This window comes from Mus caroli, chromosome 2 (genome assembly GCF_900094665.2).
Source record: "Mus caroli chromosome 2, CAROLI_EIJ_v1.1, whole genome shotgun sequence".
Lineage (NCBI taxonomy): Eukaryota > Metazoa > Chordata > Mammalia > Rodentia > Muridae > Mus > Mus caroli.
In genome coordinates, this window is record NC_034571.1 from 162,369,816 (window position 1) to 162,390,584 (window position 20,769).

Consider the following 20,769-nt stretch of genomic DNA (forward strand, 5'->3'; position numbering starts at 1 on the left):
TGCAATCTGTTTTGCTTAAAGATGTATGGGACCTGAGTCCAAGGCATGGACTGTAAACCCATGAAGGTGAAGAACATCCTAATGAGACAAGAAGGGACAAATAACACGTGTGTGTGTGTGTGTGTGTGTGTGTGTGTGTGCATGTGTGTATATATGTGTGCATGTGTATGTGTGTATATGTGTATGCATGTGTGTGAACATGTGTGTATGTATCTGTGTGTATGCGTGTATATATGTATGTGTGTGCATGTATGTATATGTATATGTGCATGTGTATATGTGTGTATATATGTATGTGTGTGCATGTGTGTGTGTATATGTGTATATATGCATGTGTGTGCATGTGTGTATGCATATGTATGTGTGTGTGTATATGTGTGTGTGTATATATGTGTGAGTATGTATGTGTATGTGCAGGGTTAATTTGGTATCCTAGCTCCACCCAAGCTCAAGGGAATAATCCAAGTGGATAAAATCACTAGAAGAATACTTGAAGAAAATCTTACAATTCTGGACTTAAAGTTGTATCTATGACACGAAACCTAAAAGTCATGAAAAGAGAGAGTGGAAAAACCTTCATTAAGCAGGCTGTAGTAACAGGTGCCCAGGTATTGCTGATGAAGTATAAATTAATTCAGTCTGGATGGAGGAAAAGTTGTTATTGCTTACCAAAATAAATAAATAAATAGCCTAGTAATTCCATTTCTAGGAGTTTATTCTAAACCTAACGTCACACAGGCCAAATGACCAATTGGAAGAAGATGCTTGCTGTAGGGAGGATGACAAGAAGAGTTGGGGAGACAGGCAAAGGTCATGAGTAAGTCAAGGTTAAATGTGTCATGGCATGTCTGTCTATTCAGTAGAACACTTCATAGGCATGAGGAGTGAGGAAGCGCTTTATGTGCAGGCAAAGAGAGTGTTAACTAAATAAAAGCATGGTACAGTGTGTGTGTGTATATATATATATATATATATATATATATATATATACTATATTACTATTTCTGGAAGACAGAAAAAATAACAATTCAGATTTTATTTCTGTCTAAAGAAATGATAGAAAGATACACTAAAATGCAAAGGGCAAGAATTCAGTCAGTGGCAGTGACAGACAAACGTTGTATGGATTGCAATTTGAGCCAGGAGAGTGCATTACCGCGTAGCTGGTTTTAACTGTCACCTTGATGCAATGGAGAGTGACCTGGGAGCAGAGTCCTAATGAGGACTTGTCTCCATGTAGATGCCCTTTGGGCGTGTCTGTGGCGGGGTTATTTTGATGGTTGATTTATGTAGGAAGACATGGTCCTATGTGGGCGGCGCCATTCCCTACACTGAGCTCTGGATCGGTTCAGACTAGAGAACTCCCTTAAATCAATAACTAGCAGACTGAGCTCAGCCCGCACTTCCTGAAAATGATGGGCTGTGACTCAGGACTGTGAACTACAATAAAACCTTTCCCTCCTAAGCTGCTCCCCCCCAGCCCCCCGCCCCCAGAATATTTTAATGCAGCAACAGAAGTACAACCAGGGCAGTCTATAACATCAAAGGTTAAACAACTTGTGTAACTCGAGAAAGCATAATAATCATCTCTAGGGTCAAAGTAAATGAGGCTGGGGTTTGGCTCCAGCTCTCAGGTCACCAGCTGAGAGCTTCTTGCAGGGCCCACCCTCTTTGTCCTTAATCTCAGCTGTCCTCACTACAATTAATCGCACTAGTGAGGTTCCCAGGGCACGCTAGAAGTGTTCCTCAGGAAATGCCCAGAAACTCCTTTTAAGCAAACAGGTGTGGGTAATTATTCCCCGTGTCAGAAGCCTATGCGGTTTCCTCCCTGTCTGTTGGCTTCAACGAGCAAACAGAAAGGAACTCTGGATAAGCCATCCTAATCTGTTGGGTTGAGAGCTGCCTCTGCCTCACTCGACAGCAGGGTCTTGGTAGCCCAAAGCCAGACTAGGGCTGACTTCATTTTGAATCTTTAGACCAAGAACCAGGGCTGAGAATGCAGGGGCTTCTGAACTGAGCCGGAGGAAGGTGCAGAAACTAGCAACCGGCTCCTTTCCATTCTTTCAATCTCTAGAAATTGGAGCCGGTGCTGCCTGGGATCAAAGGAAAGTGAGGAATCTGGCTTTCCTCTCCCGCGGGATGCAGGATGCTACAACTGCACCGTGGGTTTTTTGTCTGCCTCTCTCACTTCCCTTTCTTCTCCCCAGAGCATTGGCACCTACACGGAGAATTAGATTCAGAAAGAAAAAGAAGTTTGGTTCATTCTAGGACATACAATTCAGATGCTTATTTGCCTAAAAAGAAAGTAAATTAACAAGCACTAAGAAGATAATTAATATAATTTTGTGGGTCTCATTGGTGGATTGTTATTGTGATCCCCACCCCATTCCCTCCCCCCATATAACCACGAAGGTCAGAGTCACTAAGGAAATCAAAGATGTATTATCAATGTAGGGATTTTTGTTTGTTTGTTTGTTTGCTTGATGCTTTTATTTGTCCCACGATTCCTATCCCGATTCACACCAGCTAATAAAAGTGCATTTTCATGTTTTAAAACTCATAGCGGGACTGGGAAAGAATGCAATTGAAGCAATCCAGGAAATGTCAATCAGGAAAGAGCGCCAAAAGCTGCCACTGTCGCACAGAGCTAGAGACAGGCTTGTTTGAAAAGCCAGCGTTGTTTCAGAGCAATTGCCACACAAGGTCTGGATCGCTGAGTTTGGGAACTAAGCAGAGAGAAAATCATCTCTGGTGGGTGCCCCTGTGATCAGCAAGGGAGGCCTGCAGATGTCCAGTGCGCCTCGGGATGCTCTTGTCCCACGGCGCCACCTACTGGACGAACAGGAGAAATGTTGGCTGTGTTTCTGTTTTGTTTTGTGTTTTTATTGTGTGAAACAGACAGACCAGGCTTGGCAGCTCACGCCTGTAACCCCAGCACTTGAGAAGCGGTGCTGGAGGATTGCAATATTTCTATATTGCAATGCCCTTTCACAATCCCCTTGTAAATTAAAAAAAAAAACACCTAAAAATAGAGAAAACATAGAGGAATAAACAAACGAGGAAAACGCACATCGACTGAGCCATCATGGAAAAGAAATTACTACTACTAATTTCAGTATTTTCACTGCCCTTTCACGGTGGGCAAGTGGGTGCATGAGGCTGTGGTGTGGTTACAACCTAGTGGGTTTTTCTCAATTCTAAACTTCCCTCTTGCAAAGGATGCCACAATTAAAAAAAAAAAATCCTTGGACTGGGGATTGATCATTCAAATGCAGTGTGCTTGTGTAGCATACACAAAGCCCGGAATGCCATCAGTAGAAAGTCAATAACGTTATGGATAAAATGTTGTCCAGTGCCTCAGTAAATAATTGATTTTAAACTGGGTCATTTGAAAGGCAAGTGTACTGAAAAAAATTTTTTCTTTTTAAATTGTGTTGTCATCGCACAGGGTTGAAACAAATTTCCTAGAGATAGCCATGCTCCTATCTGGGAAATGATCAGATTTCAAGTGGAAATCAAATAAATCTTAAAATGTAAAAGTCTAAGGGCTGGAGAGATGGCTCAGCAGTTAAGAGTCCTAAGCACCCACACAGAAGCTCACAAACTCCAGTAATTACGGCATCAGGGATCTGACGCCCTCTTCCAGCTCTGAGGGTGGCACATGCTCATGGTACACAGACAAACACCCAGACAAGTAAAATAGAAAGACACGCATGCATGCATGTGCACATGTACGTACGTACGTATGTATGTATGTATGTATGTATGTATATTTGTTTGTTTGTTTCCACTTTCCTCTGCCATTTTATATATATATATATATATATATATATATATATATATATATATACACATATACACATTTATATGTGTGTGCGTTTGCACTCTCCCCTGCCATGTTTTCTGAGAGAGATCTAAGAATTCCTACTAAGAACTGCTTGGTGTTATGCAAAGAAACACACACACAACACACGAGACACACACACATACGCACACAGACACACACACAGAGACACACACACAGACACACTCACATACGCACAGAGACACACACACACAGACACACATACATACACACACAGACACACGCACACAGACACACACACAGACATACACACACACACATACGCACACAGACACACACACACACACAGAGACACACACACACAGATACACTCACATACACACACAGAGACACACACAGAGACATACACACACACAAACTCACATATGCACACAGAGACACACACAGAGACACACACACACACATACACACACAGAGACACACACATTTTGTCCTTTTAGATAATGCTTTCCAAATTCTCCTCCCAGTCTTTTAAATTTATTTCCTATCCCAGTTTATCCACGGTTTTTGTTTGTTTGTTGTTGTTGGTTTGGTTTGGTTTGGTTTGGTTTGGTTTGGTTTGGTTTGGTTTGGAGACAGGATCTTGTGTAGTCCAGGCCGGCCTCCTGCCCACTGTGTAGCAGAGGATAATCTTGAATACCCGATTCTCCTGCCTTCGCCTCCCAAGTGCTGGGATTACAGTCGTGCACCACCACATCCAGTTTACTGTCTGAGAGCAGCGTTTCTGAACGTAGTGCTGGAAAGAAGGCGAGCAGGGAGCAGAAACAGCAGGCTTGCTCTTCAGACGTGGGGTTCCTGTTGCTGGAGTGACCTGGGGCTCAGGGCTGGCATCCTTTAAGAAAGTCTGCTGTGGCCTTCGAGAGGGCTCAGCAAGTCCGGGTGCATTGCTGCCATGCCTGATGACCAGAGATCGAATTCAGGGACCCACAGGTTGTCCCCTGACCTACCCGAGTGCGTGTATGCATGCTGACAGACAGACAAACAACCCACAAATAAATAATAATGTAAATGTAACAAATAATAAATGTAATGAAAAGTTTGAGGGTGTGTGAAGACGGTTACGATGAGATCACGCTAGAACTACCAAAGCCAGCCATCTTTCTCTTCTTGTACAAGGTTCCTGTTTAAATAAGCGCCGCAGAACTTGAATAAATTCATAAAGCAAAAAGAAGCATTCCTAGTTCCTAAGGAACCATTCCTGGCAACGACCGCTCCTCCTCGAGCCCACCACAAAGATACCCCTGGAAGGACCGAGAGAGAAACAGACACCCAGTGTTTTCTTTTATAAGCAGTAAAACCAGATTGCCATTGTAGGATCGTTTTGCGCACGTGCGACGAGATCTATTAAATGTTTATCTTAGAACCCTGGTTCACTTGGGGAGAGAGAGGGGGGGAAAAAAAGCCCCGTCCCTGCCAGCCAGTTGGTTTGTGTGAATCACAGCTCAGTCAGCTTTCAGGCCTATAATTTATCTTTTCTTTGGCCTATGTGGTAAATGCTCCACTTGTCCATGAATTCTCGCCTTGTTTTAATGATGCTATGGTCTGAATGTAGTTTTATAAGCCACACAGATAAGATTGTCGCTCTGAAAACACAGATTTGTGTGTTTTTCCCCCCTAGGAGATTTGGGGGGTGGGAGGGTGGGGAGTTACCTCTGTCCTGATTCACATCTTGGTGGGGTTGTGGCTGGAATTCCAAGCCCAGCTAGGAGGACTCAGTGGTAGTGGGGGTGGAGGCAGGGAACCGAAGGGGGTGGGAGAGGGGGAGGGATAGCTGACTCGGCAGAACCCAAGGCTTCATTTACCCAAAGAATTCTGAGTCAATGCTGGTCAACTGCATCCTGGCGGTACTCTAGATCCAAGAGAATGTTATTGATTGGGAAGTTTTATTCATGTTATTTTCTGAGGGCTGTGTTTTCTCACTATACTAAAAAACCAACCAAACAAACCAATGGTTTTCCTCAAAACACTGAAGTAGGCCATAGGAGCCAGATGGAAAACCTTGACATATCAGAGGGCTTCTTTTTTTTTTCTGTTTAGTTTTTTAAAATCCTTGTGCATATATATGCATTCAAATATCCATGTGTTTGTAGGCTGAAGGTGAAACGGTTATCTCATACTATGTATAAAAAAAAATGTTGTAGACATGCACAGTACAAGATAGACAATATTTCAAATTTCAGTGATACTGCCAACCAAAGCATGGACATCTGTAGTGTAGCCCAGCTGAGCACAGGAGTTTCCTTGGCAAGTGTAGCCAAGAGGGTCTTTTATCCAGGAAGAAACACGTGTTATAACTGAGGGTGGGGCACTCTGAAAGATGGTTTTAACTGCGAACATCCCCCTGGGCCAGACTACATTCATACTTCCTATGTTTCTAACCCAGATTGCGTCTGGAAGGCAGTTTCACCTGGAAACCCTTTAACTGCCATTAAGTCTAGCTGCTGTCTCTGAGGGTGTCCCTCACCCCTGCCCAACAGAGGAGGAGGCAGACATGGCAAAACAACACTTCAAAAACGGCTCACTTCAAAATGGTTCTTTGAAAGAATGAACGAGTGTGCTGGGGTTTGTGACTAGAGAACTAGTTGGTGGCTGCTGATTAAGATGGATTTGGCTGGGTCACTAGGCAACCGTGCAAAGACGGGCAGAGCAGAACTCTTCATTCTCTCTCTCTAAATAACTCTATTTTTTTCCTTAATTCAGGTGATGGATGGGCTTTGGAGTCAGACATTAAAAGCCTCTGACTGTTAAAGAAGCCTACCACCTCTGGATGGCTCTCAACACCCATGGGCAATGAAGCAAACCCAGCCAGAGTTTCTCTACACTGACGAAATGCGTAAACAGTTGCCTGGAATCATCATGACTATCGGGGACCAGTTCATAGCCCCAAGAAGAGCAGCTTAGGGCTTATGGCGTAGGATACGATGCTTTCTGCAGTGAGGCTGACAGCGTGAGTCCAGACCCCTCCCCACATGCTGCTCATTAGACTGTATGCCAAGCTAACACAGTCTGGGAGCAGACATGGGGAAGACCTTTGAAAATAAACTCCGAGTCCAAATTTATGGGCGTAGAAAAATAGCAAGAGGCTTCAGTAGACGAGTATTATTGTCTTTTTTACAGTTTCAACTGTCTGGAAAATTTGCCTGGATTCTGTCATTGTATGATTCATTATTTTCTTTCCTTTGAGACGGGGTCCTATGTAGCTCAGGCTGGCCTTAAGTAGCCAAAGATGACCTTGAACTTTAGATTTTCTTGTTTCTACATCCCAAGTGCTGGGATTAAAATAACCTGAACCTTCCTTCATCCCTGGGGGGTATGAGCATTGTGGGGATCAAACCCAGGGCTTCAGGTCTGCTGGGCAAGCGGTCATGGGTCACGGTCTATATCCGCAGCCTGGTGTTTAGGCTTTGTAGCAGTCATGTTTCTCCCTGCCCCCCTCCTCCCGCCCCCCACAACCACCGCGGTGCCTTTCTTTCTGGGTTCATGAACATACGTCCTGTACCTTGGGCTTGGATTAGGAGACAAGATTTGTCTCTGTGTAAGTCACCTACCACTTCTTTTTCTTTACATAAAACAGGGTCTACAGAGGTTTTGTTCTTCGGATGTTTCTGCCTACGCGAACATAGTGGAAGCTTAACTTGTCTAGACCTTGGGTGACTGTAGGGTGACATGTAGTGGTCTCGCCCGACAACACCTCCCACAGAAGCAGTCATCGGAGAGGAAGCTAGTAGCCTTCCACACACTTACCTCCCCTGCAGAGACACCATGGGGATTCCCTGGCACGGCAGGAGCCTCTGTGGCCTGATCTGGGTCTTCAGAGCTTTTCACTTCTTCGGGCTGGCTGTTCACCGGTGCACTTTCTCTTCCTTTGTCCAGTTTAAAGAATCTATTCAAAAAGCCGAAATCCTTGACCTGGGCGGGGGCTTCTGCCTGGGACTCAGGTGGTGAGGGTGCCAATGGGCCGGTGGCAGGGAGGGTCTGCTGCTTGGCCTCAGTGCACCCTGGGGTTTTATCTGGAGCCTGCCCTGGTGCAGCTGCCACCGGAAGTGCCCCGTGCTCACTTGGGTCTTTGTTCTCAGGCGCTGCGCTTGGACTGACATCAAACCTCCCCGATGCAGCCGATGAATCCGTGCCTTGGTCCCCGGGACGTCCTGGTACAGGCCGAGAGAGTGTCAAGAAAAAATGGGATCTAGCAGCTGGTGCCTTGGTCTTGGCTTCTTTCCCAAGATTCTTTCCGCTGGCATCGCCCACAGCCTGGGCCTCCATTGTCTTGGGGGAAGAAGTAGCCACATTATCCTTGGAGCTGCTGATTCCCAAGTCGACTGTAAACACAAACATAAACAGAGGTCATTCAACAAGCCAGGAAATTCAAGGATGAATAATGGACTCCAACTTTTGATACACAACGTCCCTTCTGCAGACTGGGGCGGCCTTGTTCCCTGCTGTCAGCCCAGTAGACACCTCCTGACCCTGCTCTTCCTAGAAGAGAGACCCTCTGAGGATGATGAGGCAGAAAAGCCAAGGACTGGGAAGTCACTACCTGCCAGGCACCACGTGAGTGACACCCAATGTCCACTGTCATCTTCTACTTCCTTGGGATCCTGAAAAGTGTTTACTTAATTTTTTTCCAATAGAAATCATGGTGTGTTTGTTAGAGTCAGAGCTCCGGAGCTGGGAGATCTTTCAATCCCTCGATCTGCTAGACGTCTGGGCTTGCACCCATTCTTTATCATGGGATTTTGTCCTGTGTCTAGCAGCCTCATTGGCACCAACCTCTTGAATGCTCCTCACATCCCAATGCTGTGGGTATCAAACATATCTTATAAATGTCCCCTCGGAGAGAAAAAGCACTCATATTTGAGTATCACGGAGGGAGGTTCTCTCTGGCAGGGAGTAGTGGTCCATGCCTTTAATCCCAGCACTATGGAGACAGAGGCAGGCAGATCTCTGTGAGTTCCAGACCAGCCAGAGCAACACAGCGAGACCTTGTCTCCAACACATACTTATACACACACACACACACACACACACACACACACACACACACACACAATCTTTTCCTTTTTTAAATCCAAGCGTTTTAATTTTTCTCTGCCTTTATTCTTCAGTAGGTAAAAATGAAGAGGCAGTAGACCCTTCCTCACCATTTAGGAGATGACGTTCATTACGTTATAATGTTTAAAGCATACGGAAAAAGTGGCTGAGATACACTAACTGCTCAGTACACATCATGACACTTAGCTGTTAGCTACCTTCCCTCCAGTCTCCAGGGAGAGGGCCAGGGAGCCGCCAGCTCCTGAGTTCATGCTCTGTCTGGCTTCATGTTAGACATCTATTAGCTTAGACTCTGGGGGATATGGAAGACTAAAACTGCAACAATCAGAACGCTGATACTCTGTAGCCCTGAAGAGCAGGTGTGTCCTCAGACAGGAAGGCTGGGACGGCAGTACAGATATGGCCAGCTCATGTATCCTGTGTGTGTAGGTGGTGGCTTCCCAACCTCCTGGGAGCCACACTCCCAAACACCCACCACTTCCTGCCTTGAATCGATTAAATTGCCTTCTTTTTAAGGCCCTTGGGTAGCGATGCAGTGGGGAAGAACTTTGGAATCCTGTTTCATTCTGAAGATCTTGTACTGACAAGCTTTGAGAACCTGGGAAAAGCCCTAACAAGCTTGTGCTTCCCTCACTTATAAAATGGGAGTGTTGGTCTGGGGAGATGGCGCATTCATTAATGCCCTTGCCTCAGAAGCACCAGGCCCCGAGTTCTATCTCCAGAACCCACGTAGAAAAAGCTGGGTGTTGTGGTCACATCTGTAATTCCAGCCCTGGGGACATGGAGTAGGGGAGATCCTTGGGGCATATTGTCCAGCCAGTCTAACTTGACTGGGGGAGTTCCAGGCTGGTGAGAAAGCAAGAAAACCCGTCTCATTTAAAAGAACACAATGTGTATGACTGCTGACAAGCAACACTTGAGGTTACCCTCTGGCCTGCGCTTCACACATCCATGTGTGCATGTGCACATGAACCCATGTGAACATCTGCATACACGCAAGCCTGTGTGTGTGCACACACGTAAACTCGGGGAATAGAATTGCTCCCCAGGATGACTGTCAGTGATGCTCAGCCAGGGCCTTGTCCTGATGTTTTCCCCCGCCCTGCCCCCCAGCAGGTACTTAGTGACTGACAGATACTCTTAACAATGTTGAGGCTTTTCCCCATCCTTGCCAACACAGCCTTTTGTTTAGTATACATCTAGACAGGCACATCTTAGCACCTGTTTTCAAGAAGTCAAGGAGAGGGAAAAGCAGGGAGGATCTGAGGGTCCTTCGTTCTGGTTCCGTTATACATTAACACACTACCACGGGGCAACAAGCACATGCCAACTGTACACACATCCATCCGCAGCCGCTGTGCCAGGCTCTGGTATCTCACAGTGTCTGGAGTATGGAACAAACCTATAAGGAGAGCGTCTTTTTGTGTGCCTTGGTGATCTCTTAGTGGCACAGAGGACGGAGGAGAAGTGACACAGATGAGGGCAATGATGGAGCCAGGGAGGCTTCATGAGGAAGTCCCCAGCCAGTACGCTGGCTAACTGGGCTGACTGGGCTGACTGGGCTGACTGGGCTAACCTGGGCTAGCTCTCCTTTGCTTTTCTCCCATGCTCCAGGGATTCACACTGGAGGGGAAAGAAGCAAGCAGACCAGGCACCAAAAGAGCAAGAAAGGCGCATCCTTGGCTTGTCAGAGAGAACAGAAATGGACTGTAGGTGTGGTCCAGGACAGAGGGAGAGGAAGAGGCTGGGACTGAAAAGAGGGAGAGGCCTTTGCAACTCCCTGATAGCATCAATTGGTTTCCCCCTTTACCACCTGGCTGGATATCAAAGGAGCAAAAAGGTCTTTACAGCCAGAGGAAAACAAGACACTTTCCACGGGGAAAAGTGCCAGGATTTTGCTTTGAAAAGGCTCCATACCCAATATGACCTAACACAAGGTATAAAGCCCAAGCAGAAAGAAGTGATATGCTTGTTGTCAGAGATCAGGTAAAGCCGCTCAATGACTTGTAAGAACTCCAAGTTTGGAATGGGCTCCCCTTCCGGTCAGCCGAAGCTCATGCTGGAAGCTGGGTGGTTTATACTGATAGCAGGGTTGTTAGGGTCAGAGCTCGGGCTCTGGGAACCCGGACAAGCTTGGTTTGGCCAACCCTCCTCAGCAGCTGGACTAAAAGACAGTAGAGAGTGGAGAGCAGTCACAGGAGATTTAGTCAACACAGTCACACTGGGGAGTGCGGCTCACCTGTCCCCAGCCCACCCTCAGGGTCCACCCTCTTCACTAGTGTCTAGTGTATGAAATTGGCGCCCCCCTCATGTTCATCGTGCTTATATCTTCTTGGTGAGTTGACTTGTTTCTTTATTACTATGTAGTGGTCTTTTAAATCTCTTCTGACTATTTTTGGTTCAAAGTAGACTTTATCAGAGACCAGGTTATCTATGTAGTTTGTTTTTCTTGTCCCTATTTGCTGTATAAATTGCTTTTTATCCTTGGCCTCTGGGTCCCTGGGAGTCATTATTAGCATAGAGTGCTTCTTAGAATACAGTTGGTTCTAGCTTTTGTAATCCAGCCAGTCTCTATGGATGATGGCTAGAGACTGTTCACCCTTATGGTTATCACTAACCTTATTTCCCAGCTCTGCATTCTTTTTCTTCTGCTTGGTGGAATCTATAGTCGATTCTTTCCACTGTGTGCATTTTTTTTTAAAAAACATATGATTCTGATGATTTTTTTTTTTTATTTCCAACATTCCTAAGTTTTTTTTGAAACCCAAATTCCTTCACCGATGCTTTTCTAGGTCGCTGGTTTCTCATTGGTTTTGCTAACTGTCCCCCGGCGTTGCTGACTCTCCTCTCCTGGACCGGGATTGGGTTCAGCTGCTTCTTTGTGTTTTCTTCAGGCTATCAGTCATCTTTTGATGCATTTGAAAGCTTCCTGGCGTCTCATCCTCTCAGTGTCTTTGAGCTCGGGAGTCAGGAACCCCGGGAGTCAGGAACCCTGGCTTTTGTAAAAGTCCTGCTGCTTTTCTTTTCTTTTAACAGTTTTTTTTCCTTTTGTCTACCATGACGTGTATACTTGTTGGTTTAGATTTTTCTTCTAGTCTTTTCTTTTGGGGGGGGGCGGATTTCTTACTAAACTTCTACTTATTTATTATGGATGCCGGACGGGGTGGGGGAGGGAGCCCTGGCATGTGTGTGAATGTTAGAGGACAACTCGCAGGACTCCGTTCTCTCCTACCACCATGTGGGTTCCAGGTGTTGAACTTAGGTCATCGGCTTGGCGGCAAGCACTTGCTATGCCATCTTGCTGGCCCATAAACATTATCGCAGGCACAAATGGATGGGAAACAACACGGAGCATGACAAGTTCAGTAATGTCGCGCATTGTAGGCAACCACTGGGGGTCCTAGAGTGGACCCCCACATGAAAAGAGGCAACTACTGGAACTCCTTGTTTGCTCCCCACTATATCTAAGCCCCAAGTGAACGGAGGCTTAGAATGTCAATCTACAGCCCCGAATGCCTTAGGAATGCCTTTCAGTAAGGCCAAGTCTGGTTACGAGGGTCAGGCACAGAGCCGAGCCCTGCAGGCACTCAGGAGAAGACCGGGATGCTTACAGCAGAACAGGCACCCTGTAACAAGCTGCTGGGGACAGGCTCCTCTGTTCCTGAGACTCACTGTCTCAGGTCTCCCAGAAGTTTTCAAAAGGAAATCTGAGACTCCCCGTCTTCACTCTGCCAACAAAGTGCTTCCGAAGCCTCTGTCTGTTCACGATGCCTACTCTGTCTGCTCACGATGCCTACTTTGTCTGCTCACGATGCCTACTTTGTCTGCTCACGATGCCTGGTCTCCCCACAAGCACCATTAGTGTGTGTGTGTGTGTGTGTGTGTGTGTGTGTGTGTGTGTGTGTGTGAAGTAAGTGCTGGGGATCCAAACTCAAGCCCTCATGTTTGCACAGCAAGCACATCCCCATCTCTCCAGTCCCTCCAACATCACTTCCTACACAACCTTGCTTTACACTGACATCCTGATACACTGATATCCTGATCTATCAGAATAAATCACAAAGTGCCCATACAGCGTTCAGCAATCACAAGGGGGAGCTGTTACAAATCCTGAAGATGCAATGGGAGTGTAGAATTATGGGAGTTTGCATGGGTAAAATTCTTGGATCAGGCACACAGTTGATGTCGCATCAGGATCCAAATGTAGCAGTTTGTTAGAGAGGGAGGGAGGCAGATGTTGAGTTCTTCAAAAGAGCATTCTATTTAAATATCAAAGGGCTACGGGAATCCCTTGGGAAAAGAGATAAAGACCTTGGAGGGTGTACAGTAATGGCCCTCTGCAGGTTGGATTGGGTAGGGTCGGGTTGAATAGCAGGAGTCAAGTGACACTTCAAACAGTGGCTTTCCACGCTGGGCAGATGCCTTTGTTGTTCTGAAGTGTCAGGGTTCCTGGTGCCGATCGCTGTGGCTTGGAGGAAGATGGGAGACTCGGAACCTTCACTCATGGCTCAGATTTCAAGCTTTCTTCTCTGCTCTCAAGAGCCAAAATGTCTTGGCCAGGAAACCCTAGCACAAACAACAGTGGGGGCTTTGGATGTGAGGGATGGAGTCTTGATTACCAGCTTGATTTGCCTGGATGTTGAGTGATGTCATGGGATCTGAATGGACTATTAACCCTGTGTTGCCCAGAACATTTTGAAGAGGCCACAATGAAGCTCAGTTCCCGTGGGTAACACCGGGGTAGCGACATCACACCGTCCACTCTGTCTTCCCTTCTCTCCACCTTCCTAGTGTGTGTATATACTTTGCAAAACCATGGAGTACACAGGGCTACTTCAAGTGCAAAGCCACCTGCTCCAGCACTGCCACTCAAAGACAGCAGATGGCTGAGTTAGTCGTGGGGGTTTTGCTTGTTTTTTTGTTTTTGTTTAAATCAGGTGGTAAGATGCATCTGACATGCCTTTCTACCAGATTTGATGACTCTCACAGCCATTTTCCTTCCTGTCTCTGCCTTCCACCCTTTTCACAAACTAACATCTGCAAACTGATGTGGATCCTCAAACATTCTTGGTATTTGGACATGGTGGCTGTGTTTATTATTGTGAGTGGGTGTGAAAGGCCAGAAGAAGACAGTATCAGGTGTTGTGCCTCAGGTGACATCCACCTTCTCTGTCTGTCTGTCTGTCTGTCTGTCTGTCTGTCTATCTATCTATCTATCTACACACACACACACACACACACACCACACTACCTTATCCATGAATATTCTAGAAGCTTCTACATTGTTTCTTTCATTTCCCCTGTCTTAGTTAGGGTTTCACTGCTGTGAACATACACCATGACCAAGGCAACTCTTATAAGGACAACATTTAATTGGGTCTGGCTTACAGGTTCAGAGGCCCAGTCCATTATCATAATGGTGGGAAGCATGACATTACCCAGGCACACATGGTGCTGGAGGAACTGAGAGTTCTATATCTTGTTCCAAAGGCAAACAGGAGAAGACTGTCTTGCAAGAAGCTAGGAGGAGGGTCTCAAAGCCCACAGTGACACACTTCCTCCAACAAGCCACACCTACCAATTATCAATATATAGGAGACTGCCAAAGTTAGTGTGTTAGTTTGGGATTCTGGGGAAGATTATCAAGGAGGTGGTATGAGGCAAGAGACCAGGGGACCAGGGGGCAGTGAAGCCATCAGATTAGAGTGGCATCACTATTCCAAATGTAGATGGTCACTGAGCACATCCAAGGATGGTTAGTGTCATTGTCACTGTGGAAATGCAGTTAGAATCACAGCACAGCTCCACTCCACACCCACTGAATGAATGGTGTAACAAAGCAGGTAGGAAGTAGGCAGCGCTGGTGAGGATGCTGAGCAACTGGAATTTATGTGCCTCACTGGCAGGGATGTGAAGTGGGACAGTTGCTTTGGAAAGCAGTTAAGGAGCCCCTCTGAAAGGTGGGCATTGAGCCAGCATATGGTCCACAGTTCTGTTTCTAAATAGACATGCCCAAGAGCACCAAAACATACAAAAAATAGCTCACCATGCACAGGGACGTGGTATTTATAAGTGCTGGAGTGTAAACAACCACAGTCAACGCGTCTGTTCACTTATGAGTGAGTCAAGAAAATGTGGCCTTTGTGGAATGGGCTGCTATCATCTTAAAGGAAAATAATGAACCACAGATGCTTGCCACAGCGAGGTGAACTCTGAAAACGTGAAACAATCCAGGCACATTGAAGAGGGATATTTGGAATGGGATCTAAGAGTCCTTGAAATCAGAAGTGGAGACATTATGTTCCAGCTCAGCCTTGACTTCGTTATATACATTGCTCAAAATGATTACGGTCTCAGTGAACTGGCTCTGCTCAGATCAGGCTGCTAAAATGTACAGACCGAGCTGGGGAAAGAGCTCAGCATTTAAAGTGTTTCACTGCAAGCAAGGGAGTTCGATTCAGACCTCAAGAACCCACACAAATGCTAGGTGAACATGACAGCCTGCCTGTAATTCAGCCCTGCCTTGCAGAGTGGAGACCTAGGGGTTCCCAGAGCAAGCTGGGCAGTGATGCAAGCCATACTGGTGAGGTCAGGGTTTGACTGAGAGACCATGCCTTGAAGAATAACATGGAAGAGAAGTGAAGGATGACTACTGACATCAACCCAAGTCCTACACACACACACACACACACACACACTCGCACATGCATATACGTGCCAACCTACATGCACACATGCATATGCATGAAATGAAGAAGAAAGGAAAAGAAAGACATAGAAAAGAGATACAGGATTCAAAGCAGATGAAAGAAATCTTCAATAACGGTGATGATTATGATGATGGTGGTGATGTTGGCTGATAGAGATGGTGAGGTTGATAATTATTGCGATGATGTTGCTGGTAGTGGTTAAGACGATGGGGATGGATTTTTTGAAAGCTGTCTTTTGAGACCTATGGAGTAGTGATGTAAACACAGCAGCAGAGGTGGCCAACTCTAGGGTCGGCTGTGTAGTGTGTTTGGCCAGAACATACTTGCAGATGTGTTGAGTGGCGGGTGGTGGGGCATTCTAAGTGAAAACCTTAACTGGAGGCTGTCCCTGGAGAACCTCCAATCTCTTATTGGCTCCTCCCAGTAGCTACCCATAGAGGTGTGGAGACAGGACATTTCTAGCTCCATCCAACTTCCGTGTCTCACGGAGCCTCCAGCTGCTCCTCAGCCAGCCTTGCATTTCCAAGGCATCAGGATCTCCCAGAAGTCTGGAGAAAGCTGTGCTGGTCTAGGCCTTGAGTACATTGCTTGTGCTGAGCTTGGGATGTGTTAGATGACAACCAGCCCTTTGCTCCCAGAGACTTCTAAAACCTAAACAGCTTATTTAACCTCATGTGTATGTGTATGTTCATGGGTGTCTAGATATATGTGAGGCGGTGAGTGTGTGTGGGTGTGAACTTGCGTGCAAACTAGAGGCCAACCTTGGGCGTCACTTCCCTGGTGTTACCTATCTTGCTCTGAGACAGGATCTCACTGTCCCTGGCTGGAGACTTGCCAAGCAGGCTAGACCGACTGGCCAGAGAGCTCTTTTCTCCAGTGCTGGGCTTATAAGCAGATGACATTAGGCCAGTTTCTCTCTCTCTCTCTCTCTCTCTCTCTCTCTCTCTCTCTCTCTCTCTCTCTCTCTCTCTCTCTCTCTTTTTAACTTGAATTCTGAGGATCAACTTTCCCAACTCCAGTACTTTACTGATCCCCAACCCCCTTTCAGACTTTCTTTCAACTCATGGAGGCATTTCTAAAATGTAGAGTAGCCTGTGTGGGGCCTGTAGCCCAGCTAAGGTAGGATGAGGCAGGAAGAACGACTTCATGGTCAGAATGAGCTACAGCAACAAAACCCCAAACAAAAGCGGAGAGAGCAGGTCATAGCTGCTCAGAAAAAACAGATATTAGTGTCTGCCCCAGGGGCCATCAATTTTTTCCACTATCAGGCAGCTATGATTTAGGGCATTGTCTGAAACAATTCCTCAGGGATCAAAACTGGCAAATTCTCACTCTCTGTATCACCAGCAGAAACCTTTTTCACTTGAGTAGAGAATTTTCAGTTCGCTGAGCTCATTCTACACACACACACACACACACACACACACACACACACACACACACACACACACGTACTTCAAGGGTGCAAAATTAGACAGTTCCTTCTTTAAGAACAGTTGACGAGGGATGAAAGGGAAGGTATCAATTCTAAGACACTCCTTGTCTGTGTGCGACAGACAGGCATCAGCTTCGGGGGTGGGGTGGGAGAAGAAGATGCGCTTTGGCAGATCAGTCACGTTTTGGGCTCTGCCATCCATCCGCCATAAGGATGGAGACTTTTGTCTTTTAAAGAGGATAAACTTACTAGAACAGAATCAAAGAAAGAGGGAATTGGGGCGCTTTCATTTCCCCAAAGATCTGTGAAGTTTTAGGAATGAAATAATCAGGAGTGGAAACCTGGCCAGGTAAGATGGATTCGCCCGGAGCTACAGTGACTCAGGTATGGCGGCATAGTCTATGTGTCCTGTAGTTGGCCCCTGCTTCAGAGCTGCGGTTCTTACAGACCCCTTCTGGCCAGAGAAAATGGCATCGCTGCCATCTTACCGGCAAATCTTGGACAGTGCCAATTCCATTTATACAATTAGCAAGCGGCAGAGCTACCCCTGCTGGCTGTGCCCTGCCCCACCACCCCACTCCCAACTCAAGTTGGTTAGATCAAAATGTGGGCATGCAATGTGGGACTGAATGACTACAAATTCCGGGGCTTAACACAACATGGGTATCTTAGAGCTCAGAAGGTCAGACGGTAAAAGTGGGACAGCTTCTAGAAATTTCCATGCCTGTTCCAAGGCTGTGTGCTACTTAGCTTATGGTCCCCCTTCTCCACAGTAAAGCCTAGCAGTGCCCATCTTCAAGCTTCTCCCCATCTCCCTCTCCATCCTTCCGTCCCTCCCTCCTTCCCTCCCTCTAACATCTGTTCCCAATGTCACTTCCTCTTTTCCCACTCCATCCCCCTTGCTTCTTTCTTTATAGTGACCTTTTGGGTGACATAAGACCTTCACGAATAGGTCAGGAGCATATCCATCTCACCCACCCACAAAGCCTTCTCTGGCCACCCACAGGTAAGGTGTCATGTTCACGGGTCCCAGGGTGACACCATCTGGGAGGAGGAAGAATATCGGTTTTTTGCACATCACCCCCACCACCACCCCCCTCACTTGCGATGCTCTGTGCCTTCATGACCACACCTTGAAGATACCCATTCCATCCTGATACATACATCCTCAGTGAGGGTGCGGATCAGCTCCGAGATCCCCTAACTGTCCAGATGAAGGGATAAAAACTCTTAGTCTTTTCACATGAGCCCAGACGTAAGCCACACACATCTCTATGATAGGATAACAGAGAAGATCCTCCGAGTGACGATTGCATCACCTCCAGAGTCCCAGTAGCCACCTGTGTGACCAGGGCATCCTCCCTGCCCACCCCACCCCTCCGCTGTTCCCAACACTCACTCCCTGCCTCCTTTGGCTCCTGCCCAAACTTCAAGTGTGATTAAGAGTGTAGGTGACTCAGGTGTCTCCCTGGAGAACAGATGTGTCTTTTAAAGCACAGCTTGATGATTGAGGAACAGAACGTTAATTCAATGGCGGCTGCGTTATCTCCACTCAGACAGCTTGGCTTTAGTTGAATCCGTGCCTTGCAGCTCCTGTGTGTAAGCACTTTTGCAAAAACAAAACAAAACCAGACTAGAGAACAATTGTCTTCCACGATGGTTAAAAGCCCCTTTGACTTTCATTCCTGGGATCTCTGGGCTTAGTGGCATCTCTTTTTGCTTATTAGTGGCACAGGTGAGCTGGGCAGCTGACTTCCTCCCACCTTACCTGGTGGAAAGGGATTGCCAGATAGCGGCGGGGCTGTGGCATTTTTGTAACTGACAACGTATGAAGTGGAAAAGTACAATGGCTTTTCTTTTAAATGTGCATGCGTGTGTGACCGTGTGAGTTCATGTATGCTACAGGCATGCGGGAACATGTGGAGGCCCGAGGAAGGCACCGGATGCTCAGGACTGGCTTCAAAGGCGGTTCTGAATCACTATGTGAGTGTCAGGCATTGAACCCATATCCTGTGGAAGAACAGCAGGTGTTCTTAACCAATGAGCCATCTCTCCAGCCCCACAACAGCCCATCTTTCTGTATGTATAATTGATTGGGTCTGGACTAGAAGTGTGTAGAAAGGCTTGTCCTCTAAGTCTATGATCTATGGGGTGTCTGAGGTTTTGTGTCTTCCAGTTCTCCATAGTCACACAGGGAAGGAACCCTGCACCAGCAGGAAGGCACAGCTGGGTTGATCATTACATGGTCATCAACTGCAAAAGACTCACACCTTGCTTGTGTCATGTGACATATGCCAAGTCATATAGCCAATGAGCTGCCAAGCAGGGGCTCTAAGTTAGGTATGTTGACCCCCTAAGTCAGGTTCTTGGCTCTTGCTCAATTGTTTCATCTTTTCCACTGAAAAGGCCTGCCCAGCTGCCCCATATATCACATGAGTGTTATCATGGCTTGAATTCTATCTCCCCAAAGATCCTAGGTTCTAACCCCTGTGAGAGTGACCACATTTGGAGACAGTCTTACAGATGACCAAGATGAGGTCCTCAGAGTGGGCCCTGATACAGTATAACTGTTTCCTCATGACAGTGGGACTTCAGGTCTACAGATCGACCCACGTAGAGGGAGATGCTGTGCAGATACAGGGGGAAGCCAGCCATCCTTGAGTCAGGACAGCCTGAATCAGGTCTTCCCCAGAACGTACAGGAGACACCTTGATGACACGTAGATTCTGGCTCTAACCCCATAGGACAGGCAGCTTCCAGCGTATAAGCACCCAGTGTGGGCCCAGGGTTTCTGCCACCCTGGGGAATAAATACGAAAGCTTTCGAGGAAAGCCTGTGGCTCCCGCTTCCTCTGTTCACTGTACATAGGTCCAGAGGGCCCCCACCCTGCAGCAGAGTGGTTTCACACATAGCACTGACCTTCCTCATAGTGTTGAATAACATGAGTGGACAGCACCACTGGGTTCCCATTCTGAACACACTCATTGTCTGACGTCACCTGCAACAGAACAGACCGTTTCAGTGGTCAGGTCATGGGAGGAACTCACGAGAGAGCCTCAAGGCTACAGGAGCACCTTCCAGAGTCAAATCTAAAGGCTGTGTTTGTAGAAACTGCCAGCTTCCTATCTGGCCTTCCAGTAGCAAAATGACTCTCTCAAGCCTGATCCCTGTGATCATAAGAGCACCCCGGGGATCATGGTTCATCTTGCCAGTCTCACACACACCAGCAGGCAAATCCCTGCAACACAGATCCGACCAAAGGGGGCGCTGTCTCCTAAGGAACGGAGTAAGAGTTTAACATGGAGATTCAGGGTCTGCCAGAATAGCTTCACTTGTCTGTCTTGGCCACATGAATACAGCCATTAGCCAAGCCCTTTATGAACTCAACTGTCAAATACACCAGGCTTACTCTGTGTGTTTGTGTGTATGTAGATGCCCATGTAAGTTTGCACATGTATACATGTGTATGCATGCTTCTGGAGTTGAGAGGGCAACTTCGTGTGTTGTGCCTCTGGTTACACCCACCTGTTTTGAGACGGTGGCTTGGAACTCACCAAGTATCTAAAGTAGCTGGCTTGTCAGCTGCACGGACCTGCCTCTCTTGACCTACTCAGGATAGGTATATACAGTCTGGCTTTTCTTCTTTCTTTCTTTCTTTCTTTCTTTCTTTCTTTCTTTCTTTCTTTCTTTCTTTCTTTCTTTCTTTC

At 46.8% G+C, this 20,769-nt stretch overlaps 1 protein-coding gene and 1 long non-coding RNA gene across 8 annotated transcripts in view; one reads left to right on the forward strand and one right to left on the reverse strand.

Moving 5' to 3' along the window:
* The window catches only part of Bcas1 (breast carcinoma amplified sequence 1), a 72,794-nt gene that overhangs the window by 50,682 nt on the left and 1,343 nt on the right, over nt 1-20,769 (reverse strand). For 3 of the 7 annotated variants that reach the window (XM_029469000.1, XM_029469007.1, XM_029469003.1), the window contains exon 1: nt 7,610-8,143. In XM_029469000.1, coding sequence (XP_029324860.1) covers nt 7,610-8,128 — 519 coding nt within the window. In that variant the 5' untranslated portion in view covers nt 8,129-8,143. Of the gene's footprint in view, nt 1-7,609; nt 8,185-19,981; nt 20,061-20,769 lie in introns of those variants that run through there. The other 4 variants (XM_029468997.1, XM_029468991.1, XM_029468981.1 and 1 more) reach the window with 3 other exon arrangements.
* On the forward strand, nt 6,518-8,515 carry LOC110288643. The gene is made up of 3 exons (XR_002377292.1): nt 6,518-6,812; nt 7,440-7,806; nt 7,942-8,515. It is a non-coding gene; the product is annotated as an uncharacterized LOC110288643 (long non-coding RNA).